The 26,791-nt window shown below is 36.4% G+C and overlaps 1 protein-coding gene across 4 annotated transcripts in view; it reads left to right on the forward strand.

Moving 5' to 3' along the window:
• CAMKMT (calmodulin-lysine N-methyltransferase) overlaps positions 1–26,791 on the forward strand; it is a 243,091-nt gene that overhangs the window by 173,826 nt on the left and 42,474 nt on the right. For all 4 annotated transcript variants that reach the window (XM_039568536.1, XM_039568537.1, XM_019282477.3 and 1 more), the window contains exons 5-8: positions 1,326–1,380; positions 2,434–2,497; positions 7,685–7,751; positions 21,905–21,979. In XM_039568536.1, coding sequence (XP_039424470.1) covers positions 1,326–1,380; positions 2,434–2,497; positions 7,685–7,751; positions 21,905–21,979 — 261 coding nt within the window. The remainder of the gene's footprint in view (positions 1–1,325; positions 1,381–2,433; positions 2,498–7,684; positions 7,752–21,904; positions 21,980–26,791) is intronic.

Genomic DNA, 26,791 nt, shown 5'->3' on the forward strand with positions numbered 1-26,791 from the left:
TTTTCAAATAAAATTTGTGGTGTCTAAGAAAAAGAAATCTAACCTGTCCAGACAGCGAGCATTATTATACAGTTATACAGCATAGTCCACTCACCTCAGTGAACAAAATATCAGCATCTGTATACTGATACTGATATGGCATCCTAGATGCTCTTCCTAAATATCAATGTTGAGTGAGTAGGGAGGTGACCCTTTCAGATAAAAATAGACTTTCAGCTGTTCATGTTTTAGGGGAGAAGAAAAGGTGCACCAAAACAAAAGCAACCAAAAAAAAAAAAAACCAAAAAAAAACCAACCCCACAAAACCAAACCCCAACCAACCAGTTTAGCTAAAATTCCATTTTCTGCCTGTCAGAGGTGTCTCAATGGGAATGCTCCTGCCAACTGTAACAGTTGCCGCAGATTTTGTTATAAAGCAGCGTGTTCCTAAACTGAGGCTCTGCCTTGCCCCAGACGCTGCTTCACACAGTTTCGGTGCGGGGTCAGCATCCCTCCCTCCTCCCCTCCTGGGGCAGGCCATGGCTCTGGAGGACATTCTTTATGGCTCCCCCTGCAAGCTCCCATCCGGCACACTCTCTGCGCCAAATTATATTTCACATGCGTGTCTTAATAACAGCACAGTATGGTCTAAGTTAAAAGCAGCCTTTTAGACCATGTATTCAGCCCTTTGATCAGGCTCAGTTTAGGCTCTTGACACTAACTTCGTTTAGTTTTCTGAGGCTTAACCGTTTGCTGTTCCCATCGTTGTTCATAACAGCATTGTTTGTAGGTCACTTGCAGTTTTAAGTGCTAATTGAAGGATCGGATTTCTTCGGGTGTAATTATTTTGTGGTATACAGCTTGCTTTAAAACTTCTCTCTTTTTAATATAAAAAGGCTTTTAGGCATAACTATATGGAGAGATATATAAATAATATTAATTTCCCCATTTACTTCTCTAGCTGTTTTTGCAAGAATGAATGTGGATTAACATTGTTATCCTTTCCTAACAATTATCTTTCGCTACTCTAGCTAGTTTAGTTCTAAAAGACAGAGCCATTGACAAGGGAAAAAAGGGAACCTTCTCAGATTTTTCAGCTCAGCGGTGGTAATGTTGCTCTGAACACTAATGAGGGAACCCCCACTGATTTGCCTGCTTTGTGACTTTTCTATTTCATAATTATTTTTAAAACGCAAAACGACATGAGGTAGCCTAGTCATGTCTCCACAACTTCCTGGTAGCTCAGTTCTTACTGCAGATGGCAATTTGTTCTTGTAACATATATGTCTCTCTGACCATTTTCATCTAATTTGTATGGGTTCTACCATTTCCTTTCTCTCTTTCAGGGACCTTGCTGTGTGTGAGCTAGGGGGTGGCATGACATGCTTGGCTGGTCTCATGGTAGGTCTTTTCTCAATTCCAATCCCATTCAGAGGAAGAAACAAAAGGAAAAATGTTCCAGTGCCTCCAACTGCTGGGTCAGAGAACTGTCAACAGCCTCAGCTGCGGTCAAGCTGCAGAGTCTTGAGAGACCTTCTAGATTGACTTGCTTTCGTATCATATTGATTTTATGGTTGCCTCGATGAGCAGAAACATTTTACCTCGGTGTAGTCAATATCTTTTGTTGTGACATTCCAGGCCACGTACGGTCTGTCTTTCATTGCCATAGCCAAAGCTTTTTTTTTTTTTTCAGATTATAGTCCCATTTGCTAAGATACAGGAATAGCCTGGCGAATCACAGTTGGAGCACCATGATATAGCTGCTAATGTTTTGCCTGCATTATTACACCAACAAACATGATCCAGAGCTCTCGGTAATTAGATTCTTTTGAATTAGATTGGCCATTCAGGAGAGTCGTTCACCATTCTCTGGGTTCTGAGTCATGTATTCAGGAGATATTATGTAGCAGTGCAGTGCATTAGACAAGTTTTTATGTCTCTACAAATAAAAGCATATTGTTACACTGATTGGCATTTGACAAACCTGTCGCTCTTATACAATGTGTCGAGGTTACAGCCCAATGTGCGAGCATGTCAAAGCTCACAAAAAAATTACCCTTACAAAGCCATCTGCCTGCAATGCAAAGTTATATGAAGGGCATCAGGCAGTCAGACAGAAGCAAGCTGAAAGGCAGAGTGACAGCCTTGTATGATGGCTCTACTAGATAAACAGAAGCCCGCAAATGAAAGCCTCTCAGAATACCATCATCGGCTGTCACAATGCAATTACGGAACAGAATGATAGCAAGATAGAGGCTCCCGCAAATGGAATGATAAAAGTATTGACTGATTTGATTGAATGATTAAAATAATGCAGACATAAAATGAAAAAAGATTGAAGATTGTTACAGAGAAATAGGTGAGGAAGCATGATACTGAAGGCTTGTCACTCCTGTCTTCACTTCCACACAGACAAGCATATTTGCTCATTGTTTGCTGTGCTCTTTTTTTCAGGTTGCTATTTCTGCAGATGTCAAAGAAGTTCTGTTAACTGATGGAAATGAAAAGGCCATCAAAAGTATCCTTATTCAGATAGAAAACTGGTTTGTTGTGCTCCTTCCTTTTTACTGGCTGAGTAACAATCGATATAAAGACAGACAGCATGGGGCATATTAAGAAAAAGTCCCCACATAAGTAATTAAAAAACAGATGTGGAATATCTTGAACAGACCAGCAGCTTCACCCATAATAAATGCCACATTTTCTCCATTAATTAAAAATGCACATGTTGGTATAGAGCATGGACAGTAGTAAATATTTGTCTTGTGGTTGAGTGCTGGAAGATTCATGTGTGCATGCTGCGCGTTACAGGACGTGTAGCAGGGAATCAAATCATTAACTCCCCTTCATGTATCTGTTTTTCCTAAGAGCTAGGGTTTTTTTCCTACTTTCAAATACTTAAAACATACCCAGCATTCGTATATTGTCAGAGCTTTTCCAGTGTATGTTGAAATGTTTCATTGTTGCTACTAAGTTATAACTGCCTACAAATTACCCATTTAGTCTGCTTAATCAATTACCAATTTATCATTATTTCTCTTGATGTAAGACTGGAAAACTCCTCTGTCCCTTGTAGAAAGTATTTCATTGTATTTCTTATATTAGAATAAATTGCTATTATGCCCTTCTAATAGGAACATATAGTTCAGAAAATTGAACTGGACTTGGGCTAAGCAAGAGAATGAGTGAGCATAATTTGTGGCCACATTAAATATCAGCACAGAACAAGAACAGATATATACAGTGAATACTAATAGCCCTTAGAAATTGAGAGGGAAAAAAGGAAGATATCTATTTGCTTTTGTTCCTTGATAATCTTTCCATTTACATTTTAAGGCAGGCTAATTTTTCAGGTTTTGCCCACTGCAGCATCAGAATTATTTCTATTTGAGTTTTGTGTGTATTTGAGAGCTAACATAGTGAATACTTGGTAAAAAAAAAGAGTTAAACTAATCTTTGGCTTAAATAAATTGCAGCTGCTGATGCCTCTTAAAGCAGGAGACATTTCAGTGCAATAATTTTAGCTACTACCTTTAAAAAAGACTTTCTCTGAGGTAACTGAGGTAACTATAACTGCGGACAACACTTGAACAATTTCATGTTAAAAACAGGCAATCCTAGATCATGTCTGTTAAGACTTGAAGTAAGCCTGCTAAAAATCTCTTTTTTTCTTGAAAAGGCAAGTTCTCACCTGTGTTCCAGGGATTCTTATTTTGTTAAATTCTAGGGTGTTAAGACTTGTGTCCTGAGGAGGAAGTATTCATTATTCTGTGTATTTTAATCAGCACCACCCCTTCCAATCTTTCTTCCATGTAATTATAAAGATCAAAAATGTGGGAGAAAAAGAAGTGTTTCAAAACTAGCCTAAAAAAACAGACTCATGTTGTGTAGAAGCATAGGTATTTAACAAAAGGTCATTTTACCCACAAAAAAGCTTCAGGTGGGCTCAGTAATCATCAAGTCAGCAAATGTCTTGCATAGCAGATTCCATAAACATACCTGAACTTTTTTGAAATGTAGAAGACTTTTGTAACAAGGGAAATTGGTGCGTGCTAAAGTATTCACTCAGTCTTTGGAATTAAACAAATAAAAGTGCTTTTATTCCTGAAAAAGATACTGTTAATGTTATCTAATTATCACACCTTAGTTTTTCACAATATGTTTTAGAAATGTCTTCTGTTCCCAAAAGTCTTACAAGAGGTCTTCATCTGTATTCACACAGTGAATCCCTTTCAGAGAAGCGATTGGTGGACTGCTCTAACAGGAATTTATTTTTCTTTTTTAACATTTGGTGCTCAGAAGGCTCAGCATTCAAAGTGCTTTTATTGTGTTGGATTTTACAATGGGCTTAATATTAGCAGGGTGCCAAAGTGCAGCAGGCTAAGAACTTTACCATGTAGGTGAAATGTATTCTTGAAAGTGCACATAATAAAATTTATGTTGCATTTTATATGGTTTATGGACTTCAGTAGTAATTTTATGATGTATGTTATGGTAATTTTCTTTTGCACTCTTTTCTATAGTGACTGGCTATAATAGAAGTTTAGGCTAAATTTAGATCTGTTTCAGCCACAGCAGACTCACTGAAATCAGTATAGAATTTTAGGTGTAACTGGAAATGGCGTTCGCCCAAGTGCCACTGATGACAAATGATGTATTTTTGCTATATAATAATTTTCTTATTATTACAGATGGTATTTTTTAATTGTTTAGCATACCAAATTAAGGTAATGTGGGATAAAATACTGTTTTCTTTTCTAGATTCTGCTCTTCAGGAATAGTTAATGCCTAGTATTATGTTTCTTATGTAGGTATTTTAGATTAAAATAATCTTGTTTTAAAATTACTGTTTACATCTTCCCTTTAAATTTCTTAGGAAGCTTAAATTACATGCCAGTCATACTATAATATCCAAAAATTACTTTCCAAAAAGTAAAAGTGGTTGTCAACAAAAAAAGAAAAAAATCCCTGTCAGAAGCCAGGAAATCACCAAGCAAGCCTGCTAATTATTCTTAATGGGCAAGATGAGCACATTAAGAAACAAATGAATACATCAGTGAAATGTAATTGAAAATCGACCTGGCAATAGTGCATTGCATCTGAGAATCTGCCTTTGTATTATCAACATCATCATAATTATTGTTGTTTTTGTTGTTGCTATCACTATTCAGTGAGCATAACTAACAGCTTTGCTTTGTGAAATCTCAAGCTTTTGAGGATTTGTTTTTTCTTTTAATTTTTGATGTGCTTCCTATTAGTCTCCATTTCATACTGCCACATGAAGTATTCACTCTGTATGTTTTCAGTATCTATAATAGGACGTTATTGAAACGTTAGAAATTAAAAAAATTTTAAGAATTAGTCAATTTCACATAATTGTTGTCATTCTAACCCTCTCACTGTGAAATATATTGCTATATTTTATATTAATCAATGATCTTATGTATGATGTTTATGGAGGTTTTTAAAAGGACATTATGTTTTGAGCTGCTAGACCGTTTAAAAGACTTCACTCTAACTCCTTTTGTTTATCATGAGCAGGTTTTAATTGATTAAATAGATAATTTATATTGCAAAATCAATAAAATCAAGACAGATGTTACTCCTTTTGCTACCTTGTTCAGAATTTTATTGTTGATTTAGTGTGTTTTATCTAAATTTTTTCAGTATCATTTAAATAAGGAAAGTATCAGGATTAAAAATATAGGCATTTCAAGAGAATAATAAAGATATACGTGGGCAAAGTTATCAGATTCATCCCTCATTGTAACTATGGGTGATATGCATTCAGATACAAATTTTCCAACTTAGCTAATATCTGTGACGTAAGTCAGTCAGGAACATCAAATTTTATTTCCTCAAAACTCTGGAAGTATCTTTACTCACTTTGACATGTCCATATCCAAGGATGAGGTTCATTTTAGTAAAAATTGTCTCCTGTTTCAGAGAAGCTGTGTACTTTCTGCCTTAGCTCTGTTTCACACCATGCACTGGTGACTTGAACTACTGTCTGAAAGCATCAATAATACAAAACATTGTTGCAGTGCACTATAATGGCCATTAAAATACAGTGTATGGATCTTTCAACAGTCCTGGGAAATTTAGGTTAGAAGGGTCATGTTTAGCCTGAATGCCCAAAGACATGGGCTCATAAATAATTTTTAAAAGCTAGTGTTAACATGTTTATAACCATTATTAATAGTTTTGCTCAGTTATATAATTTAAGTGCAGTGTAGCTAATTTATCAACAATGTTATTTCTGCCCCTACTTAAAGGCAGTATGCTTTGCTCATGAAGTTATTTATGCCTTCCTTTTGCTGTACCGGTATAGACCATTCATTTGCTGCTCCTCATATTGTGAAAAAGATTTAAAGGGCACATCCAAACTACAGACATTTGTTTAAACCAGTTTTCTGTCATTCCATTTCTAGTTTTTGACTTCACAAAATACCAGTTGTCTTTTCCCATGTTTGGATAGAGGCTTTCCTGAAATAACTTTTCTTAAATAACCAACTCTGTTAGGAAGGCCAATTATGTGATTTCAACAAAGCAAAGAAAAAGATGTATCAAATAAAAGAAAAAGATATATCAGTGATATTTCAAATTTGCCTGACTCTCATATTCCATTTTCTTATAAGAGCACTTTTGACAGCTCTGACATATTTTGTGGACCTAGAAACATCCTCCTAATTAGCTTCAGATTTCCCATACCTTAAATAAAAAAGAGGGCTCTTCTACATCTTTACCAAAAATGTTTGTTTAAGATAATTATTTACCTTTGAAAGTGAACCATTCAGATCTGTATAGATTCACACTGAGTAACAATTAATATTCTCGTAGTTTTCACTTACTTGCTACACCTTTTCCTTTCAGTGCCTTCTCACTAACCACAAATGGTTGATTATGAAGATTGTCTTTCTAGCCATAGATGACTGGGCTCAGCTCCCCCAGAAACTTTTCCTTGATAGTCCTTGCTTTAACCTGCCTGAATGGCAACCCAAATTTGTGACATGAACTTCCAAACTACAAGAAGCTGAGACACAAGGCTGAGGTACTGTTGTGGTATCTGAGGGGGAAAAAAGGCATTTATTGCTTTGCACTCTTTTTTAGGTGGTTCCAAACCATTCTCAAGAAAGCAAATGGACTGGAAACTCCTTTGCCTATAGGTTAAGGTGCTCCTGTTGTGTGTTGGATTCACCAGGAACATAGGTGTGTGTCTTGTGGGTAGGTTCTCAAAATACATAAGCCTTCAGCTTACCTCCGCACTGGGTATAGTGATTCAGTGAAAGGTGAAAAGCAGCATGAACTAAACTGAACATTTAGTGGTTGTGTGAAAAAATTTCAGTTCTCCATGGCTTTAAAGGCTTTAAAAATCTTATATTTTTAAATAAGTGCCTTTAAATATATCTGAGGTGTGGGACATCTTTTTTCACTTCCCTCTATAGCTACAGGGCTATAAATTCCTTAAATGAAAAAGTAAATAGTGGTAGGAAACTAGAGCAAATTGCTGTGTAGATATATGGCTGATGTGCTGGAGTAGCAATATAAAATGTATGTTTCTGAAAAAAGATTGACTCTTAGCACAGATTAAAGAAGAACAAACAAATAAGAATGCTATGAAGACATTAGAAATGCAAAAGAGTTGGGTTTATTACTTTTATTGTTGCTCTGGTTTTGTAGATAATTCTTAACAATTATACTACAGATGTAAATGAGATCATCACAAGAAACAAAAATGCTGGAGTATTTAAGGCTAAGAAGGTGTCAAGCTGGTAAGATTCTACTAAATTTTTTACTGATTCTTGCATGTACTTCTGTATTAATGTAGATGTGAAATGTATGCAAAAGTGTGAAAGTGTGACCTGTGTTACTGATGCTGACACAGGTGCCTATATAATATAAGAAGGTAAGTGATGCAAGGCAGAAATTTAGAAGTATTAAAAAAAAATTAGCAAATACAGTATGGCTAACCTTGGTGACATAACCTCTCTTTCCTTTTTATCTTTTTTTAAATATGTCTCTTCAACCTATGGTTTAGTGTACGGTTGAAATTTGGCTGCTTCGGAGTCAACACTACCCGTAGTACTGAAAATGAGATTTGGTATGAATGTATCTAAATCTCTGGCAGGTTTCATTTTAAATAGCTCTGAGAATTCAGGGTGGCAGCAAATCCCATTTGCCCCTGAGGTAGCCCCTGTTGGAGCATCCATGGGAGATTTTTTGGTCATCCTCTGTGTGATCATTAATGTGTTGTCACTGTGAGGACAGAAAGGGAGCATGGGAACCAAGCACAGTGTATTCATCTCTTCTAGTACTTTAAAAGTAGATTATAAAGCACTTCATATTCGTGGTATAAGGTTAAGAATTAGAAAATGGTTACCCAAGAGCAAAGTACCCAAAGTACACTCTTACTTGTGTGTATAAAATTTTTTTTTGATGACTCACAGTGCGGAAGGGCACTCAGTCCTTCTAAAACTGACAAAAGTAAAGCTGAAAAAGGGCTGAGAAAGGCAAAGTGTTAGTGCAGAATAAGCTTACTCACACAGAGGGTTAAACCCATACAATTTTAATGGCTATCATTCATGTCATTTAACCCTATGCCTATGTAGCCATTCTGTGTAGAGAAGTTCGTTTAAGTGAGCACTTAGGGCTAGAAAAATTCTGCCTTCATTAGGGTATGTGTGCATATAACTTAGAGATACATCTCTGCATCCTAATAAGAGCCTGCCAAGTAGACAAAGGCCATGTGGATCCCAGGAATGGTCTTTCAGGTTCCATATTCTGAACACCTCTTGTGAGCAGCCTCAGACACTCTGCAGAGGAGAGGCTGTGTGCTGTGTCCATCCAGAAGCTTAGATTTTTTTAGATTTCCAATTACACTATACTTTGTGTGAGATTTCAGATTTCATCCCTTGTCAAGACTTCAAACCTGGTCTTTTAGATATCAATCAAAAGCACATTTTCTACCCTGTGCTCATTTACATTTATCTAATGCTTAAGGTCATTTGTGATCATTTGAGTGTATTTCAGCATATGGAATCAGTGAATAATAGATTTCAGCCTCATGCTGTGAAGAAAGATTGTGTTTTTACAAGACATGATGTTGTTTACTGGGTGTTAATAATCACTAATTAATAAACATATCTAGACGTCATAAAATGTTGCATTTTAAGGAGTAAAGATGTCAAGTGTTTAACTTCTTGAGTGCAATAGCATCTGAGGCCTTATTTGCATAAATAAAATTATTAAATTACAAAATTATGGTAAGTACTATATGAAAATATAAGACTCATTATAATAAATGCTTGCTTTTTAATTCTACATTCTTAAGGCTTTTGCAGATTCATTGTAACAGTATAAAGTTTTATAAAATAAGTATTCAAATGACTCTGTAATGGATTGATCAGTCCTTCAGATTCAGTAATGACTTGTGACGCAGCAACAAAGTGATATGATCCCTTCTTAATGCCTTGAAGGAACTAAAAGGATGATGTAAAGTCTGAAATATTACTGTAAGCTTGATTCACTTTTCCTGCTAATGAAAACCTTAGTTACATAATGGTTATGGGGAGAAAAAAAAGGAGGAAAAAAACCTACAAGAAAATGAAGAAAATATAGTGTTTTGGAGGGCAGAATGCAACACTGGCATGCAAAGTGACATTCAGTGACTTCTTTTATATTGATCAGATCTTGCAGGTAAATGAATATAGTGATGTATGTAAGTGACTTTCTGAGCATCAATTTAATCTGGAGAAGGTGTGGTTTTTCCTTTAGACAGTGTCCAGTATTGCAGCTTCACAGTGGGCAGTGCAAAGTTCAAAGATTCTTTCCATATGGAAGATAATTCGGAATAGACGCTTCTCACAGCACCTTCGTCTTATGTCAGGATCTCGCACTCTTTTCCTTGCACAGGAGCAGAAATTATGAGAGTCAGTTTGTGACTGCTCTGGATATTTAAGTCTATGCTTGGAAAATATGCCAAAACCTGTACGGAGCAAAAAGGAACAATCTGGTATCAGCCAAGACAAGTTAGATTAAGACAACCTGCCATACATTTATTTATTTAGATGTGTACAAAATGCAGTAAATGAGCACTTATGTAGCCCTCTGCCAACTCTTAATTATTGTTTAAAAATACGGTAATGTAAGCCAAACTGGCAGTTTGTCATATTATGTTTTATAATGTAATAATAGACATTTAGTAAACAGTTTACTTTGCAGTGGATATAAAATTCTATTTTATTTTTATTTTTCATGAATATGCCTAGGATTTCTCACTTATGTTTACTAGAAATAGGTACAGTAATACCATCAAGTTACTAGTAATGTCTTGCCGTAGTGAAGGGTATTAATACCATGTATGGGTTTAACAATTTTATTTTTGTCACAGTTCAAAAATTATGCATGAATCGTATTTTTTACCCTATAACTTAGCATGTGATCTATCCTGACAGCGTTCTTTGTACTATCAGCTGTTACTGGTTTGACATGCATTATATCATTGTTTTAACAGGTCCACCAATCAATAAATTAGCAATAACAAAGTCAAGGAATCCTTGCTCTTTATCTTCTATTTGTTTTAGTGGGTAAATCTTCCTGAAACATCTGTTTGGGTAGTAGAAGTTTGAAAAATCGGTGTTATTACAAATGTCATGATGGAAAAACTTTACTGAAGGCCTGCAGTATATCCTGCAGGTTAACAGACTCAGTCTGTCCTCTGACTAGGGAATTTGTTCTTCCTTCAGATTCCCTTGTCCGAGAACGTGGAAATCTGTTAACAAAAGTTGTGTTCTAATTGCTGACATGGGACCTGTGGAGTTTTAGCTGTGGGCAAGTCTATTGTTTTGCTAAGAGTTGCCTCAGAGAGATTACTTTTCACATGAGGATGTAAACAAGGACATGTAATACCAAGCCAGTAAGAGAAATGCTTGTGGCTGTGCACCCTTTGGTTTGATTAGTAATAGTGTATCATATACTCTTTATTCATTCCACATTCATGTTGACAGCCTACATCAAGAATGAATAACCATGTAACCAAAAGGGAAAATTCCTTCTGCTTAAAGACTAACAGAGAGGTTATAATTTTATCCAAGATTTTAGTGTTCCTTACCAATGTAATGCAATTACAAGCATCCAGAACTAAATCCATAATGAAAAAAAGTCTTTCAAAATACTAAATGACATCAAGCATAACAGTGGATGAGGTCTCAATGATAGAGCACTGAGCTATATTGTCCTGATTCTGTTCTTGTATTAGTTGCCTCTTTATAATTGCAAAGTGAATATTTTACCTTACTGCAATGTTCTTCAAATATGTCAACTTCATAACCTTCCTGATATCAGCTGGTCATGTAGCAGGTTCCGTCAATATGGAACAGACTTAATAAAGACTCTCTCTCTTGTTTCGTTTGTCAAAATGTCCTGAGTGTTGGTAAATTCAAACTTTCAGAGAACATTTTATTGAATTCGCTGTGTTTGTCACCTTAGCAACCCTAAAGGAATCCCTTTCTTCCAACTACTTTTCCTGTCTCCTCAAGTAACACTCTTGCATGACAGCATCTGTTGGTAAGGAGGAAGCTGCCAAAAGGAACGTTTCCTGCTCTTCGGTTAGGAAGAAATGGCTGCTGCTTCCTGCTCACTTAATTTGATCACTTCATGTATAGTGGGAAGAATGGTTTGTGTGCTCATGTCCATTCTGAAGTTGTAGATCTTTACCACAGAAAACTCAGGTGCAAAGCATTCCACACCTCTGATCATACTTGCCCTGCTCTGTATCTTTTCCGGTTTCAATTTTTTTCACTATTTTTAGATGACTGTGATCAGTACTGCATTCAAAGTGTGCAAAAAAAGGTATATGTAGTGCAATAATTACACTTTTTGTTTCCTTTCTAAAAATGCCTAACAGTGATTTGCTTTTTTCACTGCAGTTGAGCGCAGAGCTAATAGTTTCATGACACTGTCTGTCACAACATCAGGAGCTTTCCAGTGATGGTCAGTTTGGACACCTTCATTTTCTATATCAAGTGAGAATTATTTTTTCCATTGTGCACTTTGCATTTATCCACACTGAATTTAATCTGTCATTTTACTGTCCAATTACTCAGTTTCATCCTTCTGGAATCCTACACAGTCTGCTCTTTTCCTTACTATCTTGAATGACTTCTTACCATCAGCAAACTTTGCCACCTCGGTGCTCATCTCTTGTAAACATTTTGAATAGAACATATCCCAGGGGAACTCTGCTGATTATGTCCCTCCACTGTGAGAATTGACCATTTGCTACTACCCTGTTCCCTGTCTTTTGTTCTATTATTTAACCATGTCAGGACTCTTCTTCATTGACAGTCTATTTTCCTAGAATGTTGATCGTGAGCGTCTTTGCCAATAGCTTTTTGGAATCAGAGGCAGGCTGTCTTACCCAGATGGCCCTTATCTGCATACTTGCTAATGCCTTTGAAGGGCTCATTTTCTAAAACATGACTTCCTTTTACAGAAGACATATCAATAAAGGCTTCTGAGGTGAAATGTCTTCAGTTTCTTCTACAGTGAAGTGAATATTTTGCACTGATGCAAAGAATTAATTTCACCTCTCTGAAATGTTCTTATCCTCTGTGAGTGCCCATTCTGTATCCCAATTATCAGCTGGCAGGAAGATTTAGCACAAAAGGAAGAGTTCCCTTATTTTTGCCCTTCAGGATTTTATTATTATATTTAATTTTGCAAGTTTGTGATTCTTTCTTCAGTTGGGTGCAACTTCAGCTTTTGGAGGAATAATCAAATAATCTTTTATACCATTTAATTATACCAGCTGACTTTCACAAACTTCCAAGCCTCTCCTATTTGTGTATTTTACACAGTTGTGTTGACTTAATTAAGTGTATTTTAAATTGCATGGTAGCTTTGTCTGTCTTCTTTATGAGGCCAGATAAGAATACATAAGGAGGAAAAATTCAAAAGCTTTGTAAAAAAATTTCTATGAGTTTGGAATAACAGGGAAAAAAGTAAGGTGTAAAAGTATCACATTGCATAATTTTAAATCATTCTTCCTCAGATCTTTGACTATTTCATGGTAGTCTCCTCTTAGCTTAAAAAAATTGCTCTTGGTTAAACTATTCCTCTTGTACTCTCTTGGGCTGCACAAAAAGATTAGAGGGAAAACACTGATACGAGCAGGTTTATATCATTCTTCCCAGGGCTTTAAAGGAAAATTTGCTTGAGATGTTAGAGTCAAAGATTATTTGTTCCATTCCTTTTTCATATCCATCATTTCAGCCACCTTCTATGTTATTTCCTGGTTTATGTTGTTACCACTGTACCTTTGTCTACCCTTCCTTGTCTAACTTGTCTCTACATTAGTAGGCAGTCATCAAGTCATCACACACTTTCAGTAGGCTCTCCTTCACAGGCACTCTGAACTAATCTTTGCCATGACAAAGCTTTAAATTTTGACAAAATTATGTTTACAGTGTTGTCTTTGTTTATTTCATTAATACTCAGTTAATAGTTATTCAGACATTAACCAAGGATACTGAAAATGGATGAGGTTCAGGAAAGGGGCAGAAGAATGAATCAGGGTTTGGAAATGAGAGAGTTAAAGAGCTCCATTTACTTGTCAAAGAAATTACTTGATTGTTAAGAAATGAATTGATTTTGATCTGAAAGTCTCATGTGAAGAAAAAAAAATCTTTAATAGAAGATCGGTCTTTAATCTAGTTTACAAGTACCTAACAAGATACAGAAATTGAAGCTAGGCAAATTCAGTCTAGAAAAAAAATGAGATTTGACAGAATGGTAATACATTAGAACATCTTTCCATGGGGAGTGATAGTTTCTTAAGCAGTGAATGTGTTTGAATCTTTCTGAAACACATGTGTTAATTTCCTGAGATATATGGGCTTGATACAGAAATTTGAAATCTTGGATGTGTATTGTGGTCCCTTCTGCCCTGAGAATTGAAACACCTGTGAACTACATCATCTCTGCTGTTTTTAATTCTTCCTCCATTTGGTCCTTCTGGACCTGCCTTGTTCACGTCACATTCTTGGGTTTTTTTCTTCTGATTCCCTTGATTATCCTCCCCATGGGTAGATTATTTTCCATAGAGCAAGAGGCTTCTTTTCCTTCATGTTTTTGCACAGGTCTGATCCTATAGTACAGTGGTGTCCTATGTGCTTATGCTGTCTTGCACTTTGAAATTGTGTGGTTTTTTTATACTGTATCATTCTGAATTAGAATTTGAGAACCATCAATTTTTTTTTTCAAATGTACTGCGTGGCACTGGCTAAAAACAGTAGTCAGTTTCCAAATAAAGGCTGATTTAGATTGTAGGGATGTAGAGGAGGAATGTGAAAAGGCAAATTCACAAACACAACTGGTGATTTTTTATTAATATCTTTTTCATACAAGATATTCTCACTTCTTTTAAATAAATAGCCACACTTTTGCTGAATGTTGGCTTGTGATGTGTCTACAAAATGAAAAAAAATATTCTACAACAGTTGTATTTACATGCAGTGCATTAATTATGTCCCAAAAACTTAGTAGCTTTTGATACACAGCAAATGTGTAAGTGTTAGGACTGTTAGTTTTGAAGACAAAGCTGTAATGTTCCCATCTGAATTTTAGCAAAATATGTTGTACAAAATAAGAGAGAGAAAATATGTTCTTAGAATAAGGAATAAGGCACGTGTGTAACTTAATAATACACTTTTAAAAAGGAACTTTTAGGCAGGAAAACCTAGATAGGATCATGGAATCATAGAATATCTAAGTTTGAAGAGGCCCATAGTTGGGTGCGGTGATTTTTGTCTTCTTTCATATTACCATGTTAATGTGTTGAGGTTTCATCATGAATTGTTGCACCAGATACTGTGTAAACACAGAGCAAAAAGGCAGCTTGTGTTAGAAAATCTGTGACCTAAGACCAGAGATAGATATGGTGAGGAAGGATAATAAGGATAACTGAAGTCAGCATGAGAGGCAGAGTTGGAGGCACAAGAGCCTCTTTTCAGTTTTTGAAGGTGCTATTTTAAAGGACAGTTTCAAGGACAATAGAGTGAGTTTGTGAATGTTATGGATAAAGTAGCAGAAGAAAATTGTACAGGTGCTTGCTTGAAAAGTTAAGTGGAAGATGTAGACTGACATTAGGGCTGATTAAAGAAGGGACTTGTTCTTTCAATATTGAATGAGAGATGAAAAATAGGGAAGTGAGCTGTTGTGAAGCATTTGGAAACAACAACTTGCAACTTACCTGGAGGAGTACAGAGAAAGATGACAAGATCAGGGTTGTAGGCAAGAAAAACAACCTTTACAGCAGCCTGCTGAATAAATATTAATATGGCAAGCTGTCCCAGATTGAGACAAATTTAGAGGAACGTCCAAATTTGAACGTCCTCTGATAGAGTGCAGGTTACAGCCATCCCTCCCCCACTGGGTTTGGGAAGAAAAAAATTTTCTTGGAGGAAAGTGAAAGGGAAAAAAACTATTTATTTAACAGACACAATGCACAATGAGAAAAGAATAATGCTAAACAATGAAAGCTCTCGCTGTGGAGAGAAACCTGGGAAGATGTCAGTCCTTTCTGTGGGTGTGGTCTCTCTCTCTTTTCTCTGGAGCTGGGTCCAACGTAGGCCCCTCCAGGCCTCAGTGGAAAGCTCTCCCAGTGAGTTCTGGTGTTCTCAACAGTTCCAGAAGAGAAGAAGAAGAAGATGAAGTCCCAGGGAAACAAAGGAGTTAACTCTCCATCTCTTCTGAGAAAAGGAGCCAAGAGCTGGGAAAAGACGGAAGGTGCTTTTCTCCGCTCTTCAGGAGCAGCAGCTGCTATCTCTGTGTCCTTGGAGTACAAACTGCTTTGAAAAGTTTGTCTGGCTTTTTTTCTTTCTTTTGCACCCAGTTTTAAAGGCACAGAAAGGCACAGGAATCATGTCTGGGCATAGAGCAGCGATAGGGGATACACATCATAAAGTCACCCCAAGACACAAGCTTGCATTTTCCAAGAGCAGAGGGAATAGCATTGTGATGTTTAGATGTAAGTGATGATGACATGGTCAAGAGGTTGAGTGGATTGGGTAAGAAACCTCTTGGAGATACTATGAAGAGAGAATAAGAGGCAGAGCTGAGTTATGCAGATACAGAGAAAGCTTAGTCTAAGCTAAGCCTAGATTACAGGCTAGAATTAATGGTTATATCCAAAGGGATCCATAAAATGTGGTTACAATGCTTTCTGGTACTTTAGATGCAATGAGCTTCTCACTCACTGAGGCTCTGAAGAATACTGAATTAAGGGTCTGTATGCACAGTATGAAGTAGAGAAATGAGTAGGTTTTTAGCTTTTATGGATGAGATAGCCCAGAAACGAAGTTCAGAGGAAGAAAAGGTTGAGGTAGAACATTGTGAAATTATCACAAATGTGGGAAATGTTTGAAGATAATCTTGAGAAGAGAACATTTTAAAAATTGTAAGGCAATTAAAAGAACCCAAGCAGAAAACAGTGGAATTTAGAAAAGAGCAAGATTTTATTTGGTTTAAGAGAGAAGAAATGTCCAGGAGGACAAAGGGCAGATATTAAGCCTAGCTGAGAAAAATCATTGACAAGAGCAGGTAAGTGACATGGAAGTTACCGAAACCTGCAAGGACATTGTTAGAAGAATGTGTCCATTGGCAATTGTAAATATCACATTAGAGATGCTTAGAAATCTAAGAGGAAAGGGAAAATGGTTGTACCTGTAATTGAAAGCTTAACTTTGGTCCCTTCAAACCAGATATGCACTGTAGGGAATGAGATAATGGATAAGAATACAAAGCAAAGTGAAGCAGTGAAAGTAAGAAAGGCAGAAGGTGAAGGAAGGTGGAGAAATAAGAGCAGCCTTGTGAGAATATAATAAGAAGGATGGGGAAATTATAGTAGGCAAATTTGTAAGATTCCTCAGAGGAGTTGTAATGATAGGTGTACACATTGCCACTATCACTAGATTAAAATCCATCTTCTTAATCTTTATACAAAACTAAGGAATCTCAAACTGAGATCAAGGTGCGGAGAAACATCCTGATGATGCCTTTTGTTAATGTGTTAATGAACTTGGTTTCTTAATGTCATAGAAAAAGTCATATAAGCCTCCAGACAAAATCTTTTACCTGAACCTGTATACTTTCCAATGATAATGCTTTTCAAAGATTGAAACTTAAATTAAAATATGAAAAGAAGAGGTGGGTAGATAGGGATTCTTGGTAGCTGTTCATCTGCTAATTGGGACTATTTTTTTAATCCTTATTAAAACTACTAATGCATTCTGAAGCAAGTAAGGCTTTTGTGTCTTTTGTCCTTTTTTCTAATTTTGAATTTTTGTCTTTATCTGCACAACTACTTATCTGCTAATTTGAGAGCTACTCTAGCTTGTGCCATTCATCACAAGAACATCTTAGAGGGTCTTGGAAATGTTTCAAATTTTAACAATCAGAGACTTAACCTGTTTTTTCTCATATAAGTTACCTGCCTAGACGCACTAGGAAGACAAACACTGAATAACAGAAGTTGAATAATAATAGTAATGAAGAATTTTGCATGAGAAATAAAACCTGGTAAAATCAGGTCTTTTGTTGTAGATTGCTGAGATACTTTACTAGTGTAAGGAAAAGAGTGTTGACATTTGTCAGGCTATCCTCCATAAATTAGAGTAACTGTACAGGGGAAGCCTTGGCTGCTGTAACTATCCCTTCAACATTAGCTATTTATGATGGGGTTTTTTTCTCTGTAATACATGGGGCTATATTTTTGTATTTTAAGTCTCATATTTTCTTACTTGATCTTTATGTTCTATTATCATAATTCTTATGTCCTAACCTGATCACATTTTCTGGCTTACTTGTTAATTGAAAAGGGGGGAAAAGGAAGAATTCCTTTGATTGTTTGTGTTGTGTGTTGTTTGGGGGGTTTTTTTAATGAATTTGTTTCAGAATTCTTCAGTATGGTAGAAGGTTGACAGCCTAGGAAACTAAAGCATCAGTACATCTTTTCTCAGACTACTTTAACGGTATGCTTTACCCCTGACCTGGAGAAGCCACCTCTGCATGTGAGAGAATGGTTCATTTTCCATAGCTCGTTGAGTCCTTGTCCTTTTCGCTAGGACTACCATCAAGATTGCTAATTATAGTAATAGGTTTGTGACATGGGTACTTTTCCTCTGAAAACTGGTCAAATTCATTTGATACAGGCCGTAAGTCGGCCATTAGTGGGTACCAGGTTTCAGCCACCATCGCTTTAACCTAAGTAGTAGCTGAACAGTGAGGGAGTGTCTTTCTCTTGCATCCTGTTTCATTTTTAATGTTCTTCTTGTAGCCAAAAAGAGCTCCTAACTGTTTTATATTTCCATTGCCTCTCAGACCCTCTTCTGCTGAAATTCAGTTGCCTGTTTTCAGTTGTAAGAAACTAAACCTGCATGAGTGAAATAAGCCAGTACAAAATAATGTTGAGTGGGCTTTACACAGCCTTAAACATGTTGGTTTGTTGGTTTGGTTGGGTTTTTTTACAAAAAAATGTACTGAAGTTGTGGCTTGGACAGAAAAATAGAGTAAAGCCCATTTCTCAAATTTACTATGTAATTTCAGTTCTTAGTACTGTAGCACCTTCCCTCAAAAGAAAGGCATACAAATATTATTGCTTCAAAACTTACTGTGCTGGAAGAAAAGTGACTTTAGAAAAAATGTGGCTTATGTAAACGAATTTATTATCACTGGAAAGGAACAAGAGGAAAATACTAACTAGACTTGCATTTTCTTCATGTTCGCACTGAACATGATACTGGCAATTTAAGAGACTTTTTGTGGTGTGGTATTTTTACACTTATTTGTACTTTTTTAAAGGAAATTTCATAAAAACTGAGATTTTCAGATTTCCATTGCCACCACTTTTCTGGATTTCCTAGCAGTGATTTTTTTTTTTTAATGGAAATGCAATCAGCCCTTACTTCATGGTGCCTTCAGTATTTCTTTCAGGTCTGACCACTAAGTCCGAGAGTCGCATCCTCAGTAATCCATGAAAAAATTCTTTTTCCTCACCCCCTTACTACATATAGATACATGCATTTAGCTACATGTCTTTACCTTTTTCAGGAATGTTTTGCAATATCAGTGGATTTTTTTGTACTTTACAGTCAGGAATTGCATTTGGATTACAATTTTTTTTTTTTGACAATTGATAGTATTTATATAAGTCTGATTCACTGCTTTCATTAGCACTAGAACTCAGAATAGCTGATTCTGAACCAGGCTGATTCTGACATCAGTGTTGATGACAGAATAGTGCCGACTCTGAAGAGAATTTATTCTGGTTCCCAGATATGCAGACACATGTCTGCTTTGCAGGTGCAGATGTTTGACTGCAGCTCCTGCAGATCTGTGGAAGCAGGTAACAGTGTAGACAGGGTAGCCCTGAGCTAGCTACTGAAACTGTTTTGGAGGTTGCAGCCAGTACTGCATTTGACATCCCTGGCTGTGCCTCCCTTACTAGTCACGCTTGCATTTAGCTAAAGATAGCATGGATAAATACATATAGCCTATAGTTCCATCTCTCCCACCAGTGTGCATACATCCTGAGTCAGACCAGGATGAGTCCCACTAGTGTTTATTTTTTTTACAAATTATATTTCGTTTACATGGTGATTTCCCTGCAGGAATAAAGATTTTCCTGTACTTTTGGAAAATTTATGGCAAAGTTCGTTTAAAATTTGTAAATTTGTCATTGGCCTTTGCATAATTATGCTATCTTCATGAATGCAGCTGTACTGAAGCTAGAGACCAAAAGCAGCCCTTGTAGTAGATCAGAAAAAGGGAGAAAGATTGGCTTATGGCTGGATGTGGGGCCCTTAGCTCACTCCTTCTAACAATACAGATCCCAGTCATGTTGCACCACTGCTCATGCTCCTGGTAACTCGTCAATTCCATGTTTTGTTCAGCACTTTAGTTTATGAGCTTTTATCTCCCCACACAAACTCCTCTGTGCCTACAGTAGGTGTGCACAGAAAATGCTATGTTTTGAGTGCCCAGCAGAAACCTGACAGTAACATGAGGGAGGGTGGTTGGGTTTTGGTTTTGTTTTTTTTTGCAGGAGGAGGCACCTGTGCTTCCTTCCCAACTGCATGTGTGAAGTATAGTAAATATATAGGTTAAAAAAATCATAATTCAAATCTCTATAGTGGTACTGATCAGATCTCTGTTTCTGTAGCAATGAGAACCAAAGGTGGCCTCTTAAGGCTCACAGTTCTTCTACCAATTTCCAGTTCTGCTTCAGGATTCTTAAAGTATTAGAGTGCGTGCTTTAAACCCACAAAACTTACCTTTACCTAATTTTCACCATTCTAACCTAAGTTTCCACGGAAACAGGGTTGAAAAAGCCGCTGGTAGCCAGCAGGCAGTCAGCAGCTGAGAGTGAGAACTCTCCTTTGTCACTTTCCACTACTGGATGCCTGCTGCGTGCCAGTGTGCAAAGCTACCTAGGCTTCTAAAATCTGTATTACTTTCAATTTGAGGGGGAAAAATTAAATTAATCTACTCTTTTCTGTCTTTGGATTGTCACAGTAAATTCCAGGAGGGCAAATGGGCTGATGAGTCATGATCTCTTCAGCTACATTGAGCCCCACAAAATCAAAGCTTTCCCAACCAACTGGGCCTTTCCTTTCTGAATTTCCATATTTTGGAAGCACTCTGTCTCAAATTTTGTGTCTGTGCATATGTACATGCATATTGTAGTACCTTAATTCTTTATGGCCTTGTACCTATTTATCTACATATTTACAAGCCTTTTTTGCATACAGTATAGTCAGTGTACAAAATTCCCTTTTTTCTCGTATACTTCAGGAACATTTCTGAATGAACACATTATACACTGATCCTCGGTTAAATATTAGGAATAGGATGTGAATGGAGATGGCTTTTAACCAGAAGTAGATTATAGCTGGGGGAAGACTAAAGGGTCTATTTGGTCAAGACTCATACAAAACTGAGATAAGCATGCACAACCTGACAAGATCAGATTAGACCCTTCCCCCACAAGTGCTTTTGCCATAAATATTTATCTACTTTCTATTATAAATAACCAGGAAGTGAAAAAGGATAGATTCCTTTTTTTAAAATAGCTTAGAAATAGAAATGCAGCTTCAAATGTTCGGGGTAATGATATTTAAAGTATGCAGTAAATTCCAATACTAGTTGCTATTTTTTAGATGGGAGTAAAGTACTGAAATTCCTTGTGGCAGCTACATAAATCGGCAGCATTTATAAACAAAGAAGAACTTTGTACATATGTGAATTTTTGCCTACTACTGGGTATCTTAGAATTAAATAGCTTATCACCTATGAGAGAATAGGTGTTGACAGAGTCAGCACCGCTGTATTTTTTTTAAGCTTGCCGGAGGCAACATGGCTGGTATTGAAGTTAAGCTTGGCATTTTTTCACCCTGTCTCGCCTCCCTCCAGCCCAAGTGAATGCTCACTTCATCAATGAGGAACACAACTGAATTGCCTGCCAGATGTAACAGAGGTCCATGAATTCACATCTATTCTGCAGATTTGTGCTTCATTCAGATTGTCGATACTTTGACTTCACTTCCTCATGCAGTAATGTTATGGTGTAAAAATCTGAAGCTGTGCATGTGCCACTAATTCAGAAAGGCATATTTATTGGTGATCCACTCATCAGAACCTGAGTGGATTGCCTTTCTGTTGTAAAGAAAAACAGTTCTTTAGCTTTGAGATTTAAAACCTTGAAAATGTACAGAATAAGATTTTTACATTCATTTTTGAAAGTAACGACTTTGCACTTTTTAAAACACTTCTGTGTCACATAAGAATAATATTAAAACTTTAAAAATCTCAAGATGAAAAATGTAAGTCCTTTTTTCTTTTCTTTTTTTTAAATCTTTTTTTCCTCTAGCATTTTACGATGGGATAATGAGACAGATGTCTCTCAACTGGAAGGACATTTTGACATTGTTATGTGTGCTGACTGGTAAGTACATAAAAATCATAAAACTCATGTTAGAAAAATAGCTTTGCTGGAGTAATTGTACTGTGCTGCTTGCTGATGGCTAAGCAAAGTCAACAAATGAAGCACAAAGCCACCTTAACCTCAACAAATTAATATTCATCTCCATGTGACAGTTATAAGGTAGTCTTCTATCACACAGTAACTTCTACCACATTATTTCCCAAAGATTGATTTTGAGAAGCATTTCCATTTTCTGGAATTGCCTCTGTTTCATGCTTGACGTATCAGTAAATGGACGACTTAGGCAAATTGCAAATAATTATGGCTCAGTGAGGAACAGTCTGGAGAAAAGGGAGTTTATCAACACAAACAGCTCAATTAGCTTACTTCTTAGGAAAGATCTGACTATTGATATAAGGGGATATATTTTTTGCTCCCTGGAAAATCTTTCCAAGGAAAAAGAGATTTTCAAACCCTTTTTTCCACCCCCACCACATTCTGTTCCTTAAATGTATTTGACATCAATATTTGGAGGTATAGGCTTTATATTATTTACACAGACACATGTTAATTACAAGATAATTCACAGTAAGAAAAATAACAGTACAGCACTTAATTTATGGAAAGGTAGATACATGTAGCACTATGGTATCTTGTTTAATAATTTATGCAAATAGATTTGATTATTGACACAACCCTTTTCTGATACTGCATTTGTGGGATTGTGCTGTGCTGTATTTGCTGCATGCTAGCTTTAAAAATGGTACATTATTAATTATTTGTGCTATATAAATGTAGACAGTGTAAAAAGAGCTGTGCAAATTTTATTTAGGAGAGTAGATATTTTTAAACCAATCTGTCTTTCCTTCATGGATATTTGCTCTTGACCCATTAAATGTCCAAAACAAAAAAAAAAAGCTGTTTGTCTTTTGTGGCACGTAACTGTTGTGAGAGACCAAATTCTGAAAGCAGAGACTTCCTAGGACTGCTTAGTTTGGCAAATTTATGTACCTTACCTAGAAATAGTTAAAGGAAAAGGCAAAGGGAAGTACAAAGCTGTCTATTGTCTTTTTAAACAATGTTCTTTTTAAATGTCTTCTTATATTCCTCTAAAGCTTTTGTTTTTCTTTCATGTTTTGCTATTTAAGCAAACTCTTCTTATTTCACAAAGCTATTGGTTTTGTACAGCTCTGGAGAAAATGTGTTTAGTGATCTTTTTGCCTTTTTCTGACACCTATTTGTTGTCAGAATGCAACAGTGCTTTGTTTCTCTTAGCATTTAATTTCAGAAAAGTTCTTTGTTCCCAAAAAGGACAGAGAAGGGTTTCTAAGTAATCGCTGATAATGTGCCTCAGAGATGCATCATCTGATTAAAATAAGGAGCTAAACAACACCATATGATTTCAGCAAGTAATTTAGTAAATGCCTTCCTCACCAAATATTAGAATGGATACTCCAGGTTTCATTGCACAGATGAAGTTAATGCTGGACAGGATTAGATCAGATTAAGTATGAAAGTCAGATCAGAGTGCTGGCGGACATGAGCAGGAGGGCAGCAGTCTTCTCGGAGGCTTAGACAAGGCTCACATATGGATGTTCTCCAGATTATGTGGGTGAAGCAAGGTCTTGCCAAGAGATTTAGAGTTAAATTTGTTCTTCACACAAATATCAAAACAACCTGGCTGTGCTGTCTCTTGTATTCTTGATACTCACACCATGTCATCCTATTTGTGCTGGGAGTACAGCAGAGTGGAGTAAGACTTAAGTTGTTTTTTTCAGTAATATTCTGGCCTAATACCCCTCCCAGTCTGTTTGGAAATAGTGTTAGGAAACAAAGAATCAGACATGACAGGTAAAATACATAATGCATTTGCAATCCCTGCATTTTGTACATTTATTTTGAAGCACTTAAGATGCAGGTAAGTGTATAAATATTTATAGATTTCTAAAAAATAAATAGAAATGTGCAGGTTAGTTTAAAGAATGTGGGTTTATTCACATATTATTTCTATTTTCTTATTGCAAGTGCCCATAGATATATGTATAGTTTAATAAACATGAAAATCCCTTTATTGTTTGTTTCTTTTAGAAATAATTCTTTTAGTTATGGACACTAGGTTTTCTGGTACATGAGAAGGCTGAGGGAAAAAATGTTCCATGCTTTATCAAACTCAAATCTTCTTTTCATTTTCATGTATTTCTCTTCAACAATATAGAATTGGTTTGAGAACTGTTGGCAGGATTTTTCTCTCTGAATTTTTTGGGCTGCCACTGAAGAGGAAAAAAAAAGAATCTCTTTTCTTCTAGCTTCTCAGCTGAAACCTGAAGTATGCAGTGATAAAAACAGATAGAATAGATTACATTTAGTTTAACACCATCACATAGCTCATTGTCAGTCAATAAAATCTGAGATTAGAACAGAGAACTAGAACGCAAAAAATCTGAGTTCAAATATTAGGTACATGGATAAATTTTTTTTTTGAGTATTTCCAGCAAGGGTGATATTGTCTGATTCTCTGAATAGCTAACCAGTGGTACTGCTTGATCCCATTTACATGAAAACAAGCTCTATTCATAAACATATTCCAAATCCACATGGAGATTCAAGTAAAAATGTACATGATTACAGCAAGCAGTGATATGTTTATATTCATATATTTACAGTCAGACTTTCATAAACCTTGTGTGCAGGAGTGGAAAATAAGTTATTTCCCAGAACAAACAGTCTATTAGTTAACAGCTAAATTTAGTAGCTCAACTGGATTATAAAATAAATAAGAGGCAAACTGTGAAAGCTAGTCATTATTTAACCATTCAGAATGTTGATAATAAAAATAGTTTCATGGTTCAGCAGTTCCAAAATAATTTTTTAAATGTCAACTATTAGATAGAAATAAGGAAAAAAAAATCATGATGAGGCTACACCTGGAAGAAGGATACAGTGAAAAAATACGGAAATAATGAAATCTTTAAAAACATATTCACACATCTCATGTTTTTCAGGGGAAATTTTAAGGCCAAATGAGGGCTGGCAGAATTTTTGACTTTCATTTGACCTATACCTGTGGATACAAAGTCAGACAGGTACTGGAATTGTGAGTTTGAATAGAGGAGGAGAAATCACAGGTGCCTGTATGGACAGGCCAAACCCAAGACTCTTCCAAAGCTCTTGAGGGCCTCAGATTTCTGATTTTTTAAATATTGTACATGCTCTTCTTTACTGAGGAAAAAAATGCTGAGATTTTTAATCCAAGGAGAGAGTAAAGGCCAGTAGGACGGAGACAATAAAAAAACGTTATGTTTCACATTATTGTGAAGCAAGTTTTCACAAATAACTTGATGTAGAGGCAGTATAAGGTTTAGAACCCCGTATTGTTTTGGAAATGCGTAATATCCCACTTTATTTGCTTGGAATGATTCTATTCTTAAAGTTTGGCACATGCATAAGTATTCACATAACCGAGGCCAGGGGGAGCTATCCCACATTACTTTCACTGCTGAGATTTTTGAAGTCACGGGGAGTTGTGGCTTTGCCAGGAATGTAGAACTGAAAGTATTCTTTAAATACCTTAAAATATGTCAATTTTTTCTCCGTTAATTTATTTCACTTATTATAAGGAGATCTTTTTGCAGGAATGCAGTAAGACCTCTGTCCTTCCATTTAAACTTACTATTCATTTTAGGCCTGACTTCTGGCACACACTTTCAAGTGCATTGGAACCTGACAACATGGAAGAGTTTTTTTAGTTTATGTCACCCATGTAGTTGAAAGTGAACAAAAAAACAAATGACTCGATACATTAGACACTACATATGAATGTAATAATATCTGAAGTACACCTGTAAACTCAAGTCTTTTACCAATGGTGGAGCATGCAGAAAAAAAAAGTTTACCTCGTAGCCTATAAAATATGTCCCTTGTTGCGAGGCAGAAGATGAAAGGATATTAGCATGAAGCAAAATAAGAATCTACTTGGGTTTTTAAATTTGTTTCCTTGTGGCTTACTGTTACTTCTCTGCAGTTTTGGTATAAACTTTCATTTTGGCTTTAATGGTAATTTAAAATTTTAATAAAAGAGCAAGAGAGTAGAGGTAGCCATGTTGCCTCCCTGTTCATCCACATTTCACAGGTTAAGAGCATTGCCTAAACAAAGGCCAAATCATCAGCCGTGTTCTCACCTTTTGACTGCTGTGATTTGAAACTTCCTTGCTGACCCAAGAAAACATTGCTATTCCTGTCCTGAGCTACATAAATATGAGATATTACCACTAAAGTAATGGCAAGCTTAAGCCAAATTTGAATTATGTGTGAGAGAACTGAGTGTGAATGGTTTGCAACTTTGCATTATTTAATTTTACTGAGCTGTTCACAGAATCACAGAATTGTTATGGTTGGAAGGGACCTCTGGAGGTCATCCAGTCCAACCTGTCTGCCAAGGCAGGGTCACCCAGAGTAGGTGACATAGGAACTCACATGTTCTTCACATGTGAGGGACATTTTCAGTATGCTGTGGTAATATTTAGTCATACAATTCTACCAGTAAGAAAAACTGTGTGACTAAATCCCCTTGCGTGGGCCAAATCCTATGCTGTTCCTGTCTGCAGCACAGATTATCTAATGACTTCTTCAGGATTTTCCTCATTTAAGGCATTCCCCGACTCAGAGGGAGGATAGAGATGTTCCCTGGAGTCATTGCATTGCATTATATTAGCTTTGCTACCAGTCTTTTCTGCTCCTTCAGAGGACGTGGCTCACAGAGCAACAGTTTGGAAATCCCAGTATCAGAAACTATTTTCAGTTGGAGTAGGTCATGTTGCCAGGGACAGGCCTCTT

Source organism: Corvus cornix, chromosome 3 (genome assembly GCF_000738735.6).
Source record: "Corvus cornix cornix isolate S_Up_H32 chromosome 3, ASM73873v5, whole genome shotgun sequence".
NCBI lineage: Eukaryota > Metazoa > Chordata > Aves > Passeriformes > Corvidae > Corvus > Corvus cornix.